This window comes from Leptonotus elevatus, chromosome 3, assembly GCF_054856555.1.
Source record: "Leptonotus elevatus isolate MCC_2025b chromosome 3, RoL_Lele_1.0, whole genome shotgun sequence".
In the NCBI taxonomy this organism is placed as follows: Eukaryota; Metazoa; Chordata; class Actinopteri; order Syngnathiformes; family Syngnathidae; genus Leptonotus; species Leptonotus elevatus.
This window is the reverse complement of record NC_141241.1, coordinates 8,542,231-8,555,199: the sequence shown is the minus strand read 5'-3', so window position 1 is coordinate 8,555,199 and position 12,969 is coordinate 8,542,231. Positions and strand designations below refer to the sequence as shown.

Sequence of the window (12,969 nt, the reverse complement as noted above, 5' to 3'; positions counted from 1 at the left end):
GCACCGGCAACCTTTGCGTGTGAAACTCGTGCCAAGTACTTAATTCAGGTGGGCCGACAAAGCAACAGACGGCCGAGGCCCCCTGGCGCGAGCCACTATCGGCGTGCAGCAGTTGGGGCCTCTCAAGGGCGTGCTCACTGAGCGAAGCATAAATCCCTCACTGATCCGCGACAGTCGAGTCCCATTAGAACGTTCTGCGCAACGGCCCATCACTCTATTATCGGGCCCCGGCCTGAAACTGACGGTTCTATTGTAAATCTCATTGCTGCTAAAAGGAGGTCAGCTTCAAGCCCTGTCAAGACGAATATGAGGGACAGGCTACGGCACTTTCAGGAGAAGAAAATGCGGTGTCTTCAAGGAGTCACAGATTCATTTAAAATCAATTCAATTTCCTGCTTGTCAAAAGAATATGGCAGATATCTATCATGGCCTGTTTGTAAGACAACCAAATTTGATTACCGTATTTATTTTATTTTATTTTATTTTATTACATTACTGGTACACTAGACTTAGTGCAATTTCTGGAGAAATTACGTGGGAATGCTAAGATTTGAATGCATTTAAGAATGCTTATGAAGTAATTTGAGAGATAAATTATAAAATTATGACCTCCTGGTTGCTGGACAATGCACTTTACCAACTGTGCCACCGAGCAGTATAAGACACCTGGTAATGATGATAAATTATATGTATGGAAGTATGCGTGGAAAGTGATACTTAGAAAAAGTTCAATGTCTGTCCCATTGAAAATTAATATGGAAATGTTCATATTTAACATTAAATTTGTGCAAATACTGTAAGTAATGTGGAATCAGACGATATATATACCCCGGGAGGCGTGAATTTTTTAAGCAAGTATAAATTTGAACAGTGTAAATCGGAAATATTATGTGGGAGTTCTTACACGGCAAAAAAAGTGAGGAGAATAAATTACAGTATAGTTTAAAATGTATTAGACTAGCACACAACGTAAACTTTATTCCGGTGTTGCTATAAATGAACACCACTGGTAATTGTACACATATTTTTATGATTAACTCAGTAATAATACAACAGTATGTCTAATATTTGTAATGACAAATTTAAATTTAAAGCATGATGCCAGATGGTCTCATTGTAACAAGTGGTCTAATACATCTACTAAGCACCGAATGCCAAAGAGTTACATATTAAAGAAATAAAAGGGCTATAACAATGATAACAATCAATTTACCCGTCTGAGGTCGGGTGGGGTGCTGTTATTTTGGTTAGCAATGGAACTCAAATGTGCATGTATTAACCATCTTGTTTATGAATTTGTTAATTATAGTTGTGTGCTAATTTTTCTGATGGAAAAGGAGCCCTCTATTTGAAATAAGTTTATTTGTCTTAAAAGCATGACATACCACACAACACAGTCCTCTTGTATCATTGCAGGGTCCTTTGAAAAGAATTAGATGACGCATGGATGTATTTTATTGTGAGCAGTCAAAATGCACTTCGTACTGTATGAGTAACTACCTTTACCAAAGTAAAGGACAAAATATTTCATGGATTTTGATTTTAGGTTTGTCCATAGGAGTGACTGTGAATGGCCGCGTGTCTATTATGTGCCCTGCAACTCTGCCTGGTGCCCAACCGTCAGTTTGTCCTCATTCAGGTATCCCGGCTGACTTTTGGCAATAAGTGCGTACACATTGGAATGGTCACTAATCAATCACAGCTATGGACAATTTAGAGAGTTCATTTTTTTAGGAAAAATCTAGAATACTAAGACAAAACCACGTAAACATGAGAAGTGCACGCAAAATGGAAGGCGAAAGTTTTATTTTAATACAGAAAATGTCAGGTTTTTAAAAATAAAAATCCTATTAAATTCTCATGAGAACAAAGTAAAAAAGTAAAGAAAAAGTCTTGGCTTTGTTGACGACATAATAATCAGTGTGAATGTGTTTACTACCCAGTACAGCAGTACGACCTGAGCCTTAAACTTTGATTTACACACTGAAACTTTCAGTCCATCTGTCTGGCTTCAGCAAATAGCGTTTCCCTAACCTTTGCTAATGCACTCAATTTCATGGAACTTAAGTTTGCAATCGCTCCCGCACACATTCACAACCCATCAGATCACTTTCACCGGCAGTGAAGTTTAAATGGCCGAGAATAGAACAAAAAGCAAGTGAATTACATGGTCATGGCTTCTGGTATGGGTCATTAGGGAGTGAAGGCTTGAAAAACAAAAAAATGGTGCATATACAGTATGCATGTGTGTTGTTGAGATTTAGTACCTCTCATATAATAGCAGTCTCCAGACTGGAGGGGCAGCATCAGGCCAGGTGTGTGGATGTCCCAGGCCACCTTCAGCCCGATCCTCCAGCTCGCCTTCTCACCACTGCCCTCACTGCTCTCACCTGTCAAACACAACACGGCCCGACATTACGACACACGAGTACGCTCGCATTTCAGGCAGTGAAAAGTGCCACACTTGAAATGTAAACACACAATTACGCAGCCTGTGTTTTATTGTGTTACAGTACCCATTCTAAATGTGACGCAAATCAAAATACTATGACCATTTAACAGGAAAGGCAGTAAAAAAAATTATAATAAAGTGAGGGTTAAAATTCAAGTCGTTTGTTTAAGGTTTTTTTTTTAAGTACCAGTTACAATTTAAAGAACAAAGCCGAAAATGATACATTTTGAGTGAAAGCACGTTGTTTGGTAAATGTGTTTTTTGGAGCTGGAAATGACATGAGAAATGCTGTAAGAAATATGTATTAATTCATTCATTCATTTATTTAACAGTGTTACAATATGTTTCATGATGAGCAAAAAAATTATTATTATTGAATGTTCAATGAAAAGCTAAGAATAAAGGAAAACAGGAAATAGATGGAGGTCCCCAAATTCAATAGATACGACAAAGCCTTCGTCAGCACCTGCTGCCCCAACAATGCCTTCCACCTCAGCAGTCTCACCTGAACTAGAGAAACCCACCAAAGATAAGAAATCTCCAGCGACGATCTCTCCGATGACAACTGTGCCTATCACCAACAATAACGTCTCCTTCCTCTGTCTTACGCATGCACATCAACTTCAACATCAACTGTGGTGCTTGTGGACGTTTATTCCCCTATGGAAGTAATACTTGAGGGGGGTGTTTGGGGCGGGATGGTTTTTGTGTGGTGGACTTCGGTTGACTTCCCTATTTTTGGTGAAGTTAAAAGTAAGTATTTTGTGACACCTCCTGCGCTTGCATTTTGTCAACACCACACTACAGTATTTTTTTAATGACCTCAAATGGCAATTATATTGTAGACATGAAATTGAATATGTAACAACTAAACAAAAAAAAATGAGCTAGCGACCTCTCAGAACCCATTGTGTTTACATCTCGGGGACCTCCTGTACATGTTTTTTTATTAAACAATGACGTAATGCTATAAGAAAAATATTTTTAAATACACATATGGTTTGATGTATTTCTCTAACAAGCCAACTGTTCAATCTGATTCCTTTTAAATAGATACACTACAAACACTTTTTAAGTGCTCCATCCAAAATGCATCCACTTCTGCCATCTTAAAAACATACAACTAATATCCCTATGAAATTCTAGCACAATACAATATCCACATCTTTGGAGAAAGTAGCGAAAGTATGTGTTGTGGGTTAATCCTGGCTGTCTGCACAAGATCGTTATGCTATCATTAGGGCGTGCAATAGGACACTGTTAGATAAAAGCCTCATCGTGATGTTGTGCAAAGAGTGTTATTGGATGGCGGCGAGGCCATGATGTTCCTGTTTCCGTTCACAGTAAGCACCTGCACTGTTCTCCCCTCTCCTCCCTGTTCTTACGACAGCATGCTCAGAAAATAAGATTTAACCTGGCTGGCCGACACCCTTCAGCACAAATCGATACTAAAGTCTTTTCGGGCCTCTTTGCCCCGCAGCTGCCTTTTCCTTTTTGCTCAGCACGGATAAATAGTAACTTAATTTCCCGCCATTGTGCTCTGAGAGCCGGGTAATGACAAAATTCCCTTAGGCTTTGGCAATGGTGGAATATCCGCCTCTGTGTGGGCTAAAACACTGCCACGGAAGATTCCTTTGGATCTCCTCTCCGGCTGTAGTACGGTTCCCTTAGGCGACCAGCCGTCTTAACATGGAGAAGCCTTATGCTTAAAAGAGTTTAATTTCTTCATCTTGGTCCTGGGAACACTCAGGAGTCAACCGCCGGAATGAAGCTCTGGTCAGACTTTGGTCTCTGCAGTCTAGAAGAGACACAGCTGCAAAGTGTGGTGAGGTGTTAGGCCGCAATGTTTTGAAGGTTTAAATTGAAATGGCCCGTGGCAAATGGTTGAAGCGGAACGCTCCAGCAGGTGTTCCTGCTTACAACACCCCCAGTGAAGGAAAAGCAGCTGCGGACCGCGCTTGACGTTGCACCTGATTCACTGGAGTTCGACTTGACTTGCTCACCCCCGCACACCTGTATCATCAGCCATTGCACTCGTTTGCCTTCCAGATGTGTACAAGTGTCTAGTAACAACCTCTTACAGGGACATTATTAAAGTTTTTTTTTGGAAGACTGGCTGGATGACCGATTAAAATATGTATAGGATCTTTATTGATATCATTGATAACATACAGTACCTGGTTCATTACAACTCTTGGTTTGGATCCTTTTAGGTAGGAAATCCATGTGAACTCGAATTTGTCACAAACCACACGTATTTTTTCTTCTCTTAAACCTGAAACACTGTGACGCAATTACTGCGTAAAGATAATCTGGTCAACTTTGAGCCTGATTCCGACCAAATTCAGCAAAGGCCTGATATTTGATAAAGATTATCCTGACAAATAATCCTGTGGTGTGAGTTGTTAAGAGTGATTTATTAAGAGGTTATGAATGGCGTGCAATGAATTATTTTGCACACTAGCAAAAGAATACATCATCATGTGGCACAAGAAGGCACACTTTTTTCATACAAATATGTACAGTATATCTAACTATAGCTATTACTATATCACGGTTCATCATTTGTGACGCTGCTCTAGCACAGATTTTTTGTGTGTTTTAAAAGTAGTTTTTACAGTAGTTTTTACAGAAAACTAGCAACTTCAAACATATAAAGCTTAATTTTCTTTAACTTTATGTATCAATTTTCCAGTACACTTCAAGAATGTTTTTTTTTGTTAGAAAAGGACTTTACTCCTGCATAAGCGTAGGGTAGAGACTGACTTCGGCACACTCTGATTAGCGTACAAATTTGGTTTACATCAACACCATAGGAATGGAGCTACAGTAAACCCGGGAACCCCTGCACCAGGGTTTAAAACGGTGTATAAATCTACCATGACAATTTTAAGTGTTATATTATACTATATCTTCTTTGTCAGGAAACAAGACAACCTATTCACCATGACCATCCTGCTCATCCATAAATTGTTATGCGTGTGCTATAGAAAGCAAACTTCTCTCGTTGAGGCGCTCAATCAAGTCAATCAGCAAATACTATCAGCTCCTCAGATAACGCGCATCCCATGGTTAGGAGATGTGGTTTTATCCATCCAGTACAGTTGAGAAACATTTATCAAAGCAAGGTTCATTATTCCCTATCAGATAATTGCGCATTGATCATTTCTCGGGGAAATGATTTAGATGAGATGCAGCGTGTGTGATAAGGCCTGTTTGTTAAGGCTACGCCATTGAACTTGGATACCGATGTCTGTGATCTGACGATAAGGCTGTCAGCAGTGAGCCACTGATGACATTCGCTAATGCCCTGACACTATCACACAGATGAATCTGATGGTGGCTGCGCCAGAGGCCCGCGTCTAACAGATGCTGCCGGGTGCCGCAACACGTAAGGTTAGCAGCATTTGATCCACTTGAAAGCGTCGCAGATAAGTTGACGGGTTATTGTTGTGATGGATCTCATAGCCGGTGTGATGGGATGTAGATTAAAGTGTCCCGTCTAATTAGAACACAGTGACACTTACCTTTGTCGTCGTGGCAGCTGTAGCTGTAAACAGCCACTGGCGAGTGACTGATCAGGTTCTCATCATGGTGCCACCCCACAACCATTTTTCCCATGCCGTAATAGGGCTCCTCTTTGAGCTGGCTCATGGCTGCCGGGTCCATGTAGTTGAGTAAAGTGACATTGAACTTAGTTGATCCAGTGAATCCCCGCGGCGGGCTCGGCTCAGGACAGCTCCCTGGCTCCCCCTTGTCTTCAATGTGGTAATCTGAGAGGCTGTGCTTGAGATGAGCCACATGGAGCTGCCCTCGGCCTCCAGTTGGCGGAACACCGGTGGCCTTGAGTGCCAAGGTGGGACATTTTCCTTCATCGATCGCTTTGGCCTGTATGGATTCTCCCTCCTCGTCGCTGTGTTTGGACTCCACGTCCCACTCCTCGCTGTGCTTGGACTCCGTATCCACCTCGTCGCTCTGCCTGGACTCCGAGTCCCCTCCTTCACTGTTCCTGGAGTCCTCGCTGTGTTTGGACTCCACATCGGCCTCATCGCTTGCCTTGGTCTCTATCTCCTGAACCACCTTTGCACATTGTGCTAGCTTGTCTCCTTCTTTCAGCTGAAACACGTCCAAGCAGAAGAAGCTGTTGAGCTCCCACAAGGCTTTGCAGGCTGCCCTCAGACCTGGGTCGCAACAGTTTTGCCCTTTAACATCAGCGTCCTCGCTGTGCCAGGGGATGGCAAAGAGCCTTGTGTCCAGGTAGCGGTAGGTATGGCCCGGCTCACCCAGCAGAGCCCGCGACACTGAAGTGAAGACGTCCCGATCACGGACTCGGACCAGATCCCTCAAGAGGCAGCCCTTCTTGCGCAGTGTGAGCAGAGCGGCCTGAACTCTGCAGTGGAGCTCCGCAGGCAACGAGCAGGCTCTCCTCAGACTCAGGCCGGAATAACTGGCGTCCCACTGACAAATAGAAGATATCAGATAAGTTTAATGTTCATATTATCTAGTGCTGTACCACAACTACAGTACCTCGTTCCAGACTAGGAAGTATAGATCAGCCCACCCCAAAAATAATTTTACCAGAATGCGATTGTGAAGAATAAACTACCTCAAAAAGAGTATTGTAGCATCAAAGGTATATTATAAAACAGCATAGTCTACGTGTACCATCAGGAGGTACTCTCTTTATAGAAGTTCCGCTCTTACCAACATTTGTCACAACTTGTGATAGTCTATCATTAACCAGTGCTTTGTTCTGCCACAACTTTTGACTAGCCTGAGTGAAACAAATACTGCAGGATCTCAACCTAGAAATGCGGGTGGATTGTCTGGCCCACATTGATGGGGACCCTTACATTATAGTATACATCCAGTCCTGGAACTTTTCAGACACATCTCGTAGTAATCATCAGCATAAAAAAGCAATGTTGCTGACTCACCAGTTGCTGAAAGCCCTGATCAGAAGGTCCTCTAAAGGGGATCTTTTGGTCTCCCAACTCCTGTAGTAACCTCCTCTTCTGTAAAGCAAAAAGGCCATACATTGAGAAGACAATTTGAAGTAGGTACCCAACAACATAGCAGTACTCTAATATAAAGTAAGAAGTCTCGTGTTTGAGCTATATTTTGAGCCCGTCAAGATAGAGAATCAAAAACAGAATCACTGGTTCCTAAATTAGTGAATTAAACACAAAAAACATTTCAAAATGGCCATCATTGTATCACCCAAACTAGCCACCATTCATTTTTATCTACATGAAATTTTTATGATTTAGTGAGGTCTGCCAGTGGGGCGCAAAAAACACTAACCTATTCGGGGAATCAAAGTACCTTGCAATGGTTCACATTCCTCTCTTTACCCATAAATCCAACAGGGACGGGGATGAAAAATGTATATATATATATATATATACACGTAGACAAAGTTTGTACATGATGTGTTCATAGTTTGGTTCAAAGCTCATTCATGACCTGCAGCTGCTCATCTGGCTTTTAACATCTTTTGAGGGTCATACATGAAAGGCCCATGCATCAATCTCTGAGCCTTGGAAATAGTTTAAGGAAAACCCAACATGTATATTTTTCATAGGCATTTATATTTCAAATTTCCTCTGACCTAATATTGGCAAAGACCTGAAGTACTCATGTAAGAGTGAAATACAGCGGAACCGCTAAAGTGGAACGACTTAAAACTCTGAGAAGTTTGACCAGGCTACATACACAGACCTGCAGTAGAAGGGACCAGATAGTAGCATGAGCATGAGACAGAACCATGCAGTCAACAAAAGCTAATTCTAACGACAGTAGGAAAAATTTATATAATTCTTGATCTTTGGGTTATTTAAATGGAATAATGTCACAGACATGTTCTAAAGAAGATGTGATTACAACATTTTAGACTCTTTTGATTTATTTCAAATATAATTGATCTTGTTGGGAACAAATCAAAGGCTGACCAGCATTACAATTACAACCAAATAATGTTTGAAGATTTCACTGTGAAATGTCACTAAAACTTTCTGCAAACGTTTGTGAAGATGAGGTTATTACCTTGAAAGGAATCAAATGGATCACAATAAAAAGCAACCAGTAAAAATGGCATGAGATTTTTTAACAGCTTGGTGAATTCACCTTGAGGGCTGAATCTTCTACTTTACGGCTGAACAACACAACGCATGCTGACAGTTTTCTTAAAGGATGCACATGAGTGTGCAGGCCGGGGGAAGAAAAAAAAATGAAGCAGACTTGAAGACAGTTTGATTCTTGAAAAACAAAACAACATGCACTATTCATGGCCGAAGGATGTTCAAAGGCCGGCTGGAAGACAACTGACAACTTGACACACATTCGTCTGTGTCAAATTCCACCTCGTGACAGAAGCTGACGGTATTAAGGTAAGGCGGTAAGCCAGTGGTGCATGTGTATCCTTTCGTATGCACACATATACTGTATGCATATACAGCTTCAGTCTGTGAAATGTGTACAGAGGCACCAAAGTGTGCTTTCATTCTGCGACTTAGAAGTAACGTGCGGTCAGGACTAGCAGACGAGGCAGTACCTCAACCCCGATCGCACACAAGCGCGGCTGTCACGCACGCGTCAAATACATCAAGCTGCTCAGAAATTCCACGCAAAAGAAAGAACTTGCCACTGGATGGACTCTGGACTTTTTAACCAAAGAACTAGCATGTCTGTCTGTGCCGTTTCGGTGTAAGCACCTGATTGTGGAAGGAAAATCCCACAAAAAAAGGACCCAAGAAGCGAGATTACCAATCCAATCATAATGCTTCACGGTAGCCATGCCAACCGTCTCTGCGCTGAGTGATATATCAGATGTTTTTTTCTCTCTCTCCTTTTTTAATCTCTCGCTTGCTTGATGGGATTATCTCTTCAGCCGGACTGTTTATCACAGAAAAACATATTAGGTAGAATAGGACTCAATTGGTTTGCTTTGATCCTAGCCCATAAGAGATATCGCATTTTGTACCGTTTATATATTAATTTAATATATTTTCCCCATCTGTGACATATAAGTGGACACTTTCTTCAAAGCTTTCAGGGTAGATTAATGTCCGGTTTTTGGCATTGGCGGCTGAGAATAGCCAGATAGCTCGGCCTCTTTAAAGGATAAAAAAGCCTTTTGAGTCTAAGTCGCGGGTACGATTGAACACACTGAATGTTGTGTGCTTTCTGCAGGAGGACAAGTCAATCTCATCTGGCTTCCCTTAATCTAACTAATACATCATGAACTGCAGATACATGTTACAACGAGGCCCGGGGATGACTTCATAAGTAAAACTGACACACTAGTTCATTACTCCTGCTTTATTGAGATTGGTTTTCTTTATACTCTGCCAAATAACTTTAAAGTATAGTAGAACCTCAAGAGTGAAATGCTCCCAAGATCACATCATTTGTAATTACACATCATTTGTAATTCAACAAACATTTTCATCAGAATATCATCAAGGATTAAGAATTTATAACGCTATAATTTGTTTTGTAGCCTTACTGAAATCGACCATCAATGAATCTTAATTCATGCCTTCACGAAATGAGGGGGGGGGGGGGGGGGTGGTGTTCCTGTTTCATCAAAATTAGCCACTGCTCACACTGCTGCTCCTACTGTGGAGCCAACGGTGAATATCGTTTCCATTACCATGACGACTCTGGGCAGAGATGTGGTGTTACAAAGAGGCGAGTGGCTGTTCCTTGTGGAAGTGGAAACCCAAAATCTAAAGAAAAAGGATGACCCCCATACACAGACAGTGAAAACATTAATAATAACAACATTTTCACTCGTGAAGGCAGAACTTCCTCACCACGGCTGAATTACATATGGCACATGAAGTGCAGACATCACCCAGCCTGGTTGTCAATTCATGGAAGGAGAATCTCTCAAGTCACAAGCCAACAAAAATTCAGACCAGCTCACTTTGACATATTTTCGGAAATGGCTAGTGGAGGTCACGTACAAAACTAGATCACGCTCACCCCCAAGAGATCATCAGTCAGTCAAGTTGACCCCAACATCACTTTACACCCTGAATAACCAAAATGAAATTATTTTAGTCTGTCGAGGGAAGCCAACACAGGAGAAGGGTCAGCAACCATAAACTACAGAACTTCTTGTGAGGCGACTATCTATTGGATGCCAATATCAACTGGAAAAAAAATTGTATTTGCCTGGCATAAACCTTTCATCATAGCATGATGTTGGGTTTGTGACTTATAGTATTTGGCTCTACGCCGCTTCAGCTCCACCTTGCTGTCCAAATACCTCTCAGTAAAACAGAAGACAAATCCAGAAACCAAGGGATGATGTCATTGTGGACCATCAACACATCTAAAGAAAGCTCGAGAGGTGACGCGATGTGAGAGACAGCTGCGTAAAGGAACTCCGTGTTTGGACAGCACACCATTGGTGCTTGTGTGGCACCCATTTCAGAAAGCACCCATCTTGTGCAAAAGTGACGGAGAATCAACAGTTTTGACAAGTGAGCTGTAAAACTGAAGAATGAATCAGAGGGGCTGACCGTTCGCATCAAAGCCGCTTCCTCCCGGGTCCATTTGGCACCGGATCGCAGAATGTCGGCAGGCGGTGTGAAGCTACTCAGAACAGAGAAGGTCAGTGGTCAGCTACCATCTGCACACATTTCTGTGTGCGTGACAAAAGTCTCCAGAAGCTTTGATTCTATATTCGAACTTAGAAATCAAGTAGGGGTGAGATAAAGTGGAGGTACTGTTAAACCTCTACAGTCGGAGTCCAATCTACCGAATATGTATGATTTTGGGATATTGGACGAAAACAGGGATACCCAGAGATAATCCACATACACACGCTAACTACTAAACCAACCGATTCCATGAAAACACTGTGTTGAACTTTAAAGATTACGGTTCATCTTTGACATATAAGCACAACTATAGTTTAGTGATTTTGTAATTTTACAAACAGTAACAAAACCATTACCCATGTGACAAAGACCGCAAATAGCACAATAACCCTGAAACTACAAATAAATGTGACATGACTTCATCTCTCACCCCTAGTCAGTCTCTCACTGCTACAATGGATACCTAACAATGTGGCACGTTGAATTTTGAGGGGGATTAAACATTTGCAGAGCTGCAAATGTGTGATGAAGGGTGTCCATTTAGTCTGCTGTTTAGAAGCTAGGGCATGACCTACGATGTTTTAGAACCTGCTTAACATATAAACATGGGACTATCACACAAATACCAACAAGCAGACGCAGACCACAGTGGTACAAAGACCTTGCAAGAAGTGTAAAACCAGTAGTAGTTCTGGAGTAGACATTTAAAGAATTTAAAGATCACAGATTGTAAACAATGTTATTTGCAACAGAGCTGCATTCGGCTATAAAATTCCTGGCAAGTAGTTTAGCGCTTAGTGTGATGGGTAACTTGGCAAAGTGATAAATGACTCACTGGAATGCGATGGCGTTGACCCCGTCTGTAATGTGTAACTAACTGTCCGTATAACCCACACCAGGAACAACTTATGAATATGAATGAGACTGCCAGTACGAGAGGCTGGTCAGATGGATGTTACCAGGTCGCTCTGAAAGTGCTTTTTCACCTTCGTGTGAGTGTCAAAAGAAATTGAAGGGTGTGCAAACACTTCGTTCTCGTTTTTCTATTTGTTATTTTTATTCTTCAACCCAAAGAGATTGTTAGTTCAAAAGTCATCATCATCAATACTTGGAAGACTCAAGGTCCATTTAATGTAGTTCAGAAGTAGTTGGCTTTCAGTAAGGTAGTTCAATTACCATACTGCATGTTACTGTGGGAGTTTTCAAATGTTTAAAAATCTTTGGTATACAAAGGTGCGCCAATTGTGCCAGGAAAGTTTGAACTGACTTAATTGTTGTGCTTCAAAAACACAAATGGCATTTGCTAAAATAAGAAGCTACGTTTACATGGTGCTTTTCAGAGGACCTAATAATGCTTAACTTTCCTTTCTCTTTCTCTTTTTTTGCTTTGGCTGGATTTGTACAGTTCGAAAAATAATGTTTAAATGCTGCATGTAAATGCGTTGTTTTGTTTTCCACATATTAGTCTGTTCGGCAATGCTAAGCTAATAACCATGCTTTCCATGGCGTTTTCTGGGACCATTGCCCCTTTCAACAAGGCTGCCACATAGAAACATATTTGAGCCTGCTCTGGTCTACTGTCTATCTGTGACAACGGTGGCAGAACTGTTGATTGTGCCATCACGCCAGTAAACAACAGCAGCCAATTGTGGAAATAACAGACTTTGACAACTACTACACTAAGGGGCGTATTGAGTCTGTCCATGAAATCTGGACTCCGTTGGTTCCAGGTCCGTTATATGGAGGTTCCGCTGTATATTAATGCAGTTCATTCATGGCTTTCTTCTTCTGGTCTTCTATCAATGTTGTGTTATCTCCACACTGTCTCTGATTATTGACTTTTATTGATTTTCTTGAATCATTGTTGCGCCCCCCTATAAAGCATTTATTTTTGATAAATGGATG

General features: G+C 41.5%; 1 protein-coding gene across 1 annotated transcript in view; it reads right to left on the bottom strand.

The window, feature by feature from the left end:
• The window catches only part of fto (FTO alpha-ketoglutarate dependent dioxygenase), a 148,494-nt gene that overhangs the window by 113,801 nt on the left and 21,724 nt on the right, over positions 1-12,969 (bottom strand). The window contains exons 2-4 of the mRNA XM_086072029.1: positions 7,390-7,467; positions 5,980-6,910; positions 2,268-2,390 (exon numbers count right to left, since the gene is read on the bottom strand). Of these exons, the coding sequence (XP_085928155.1) occupies positions 2,268-2,390; positions 5,980-6,910; positions 7,390-7,467 (1,132 nt within the window). The remainder of the gene's footprint in view (positions 1-2,267; positions 2,391-5,979; positions 6,911-7,389; positions 7,468-12,969) is intronic.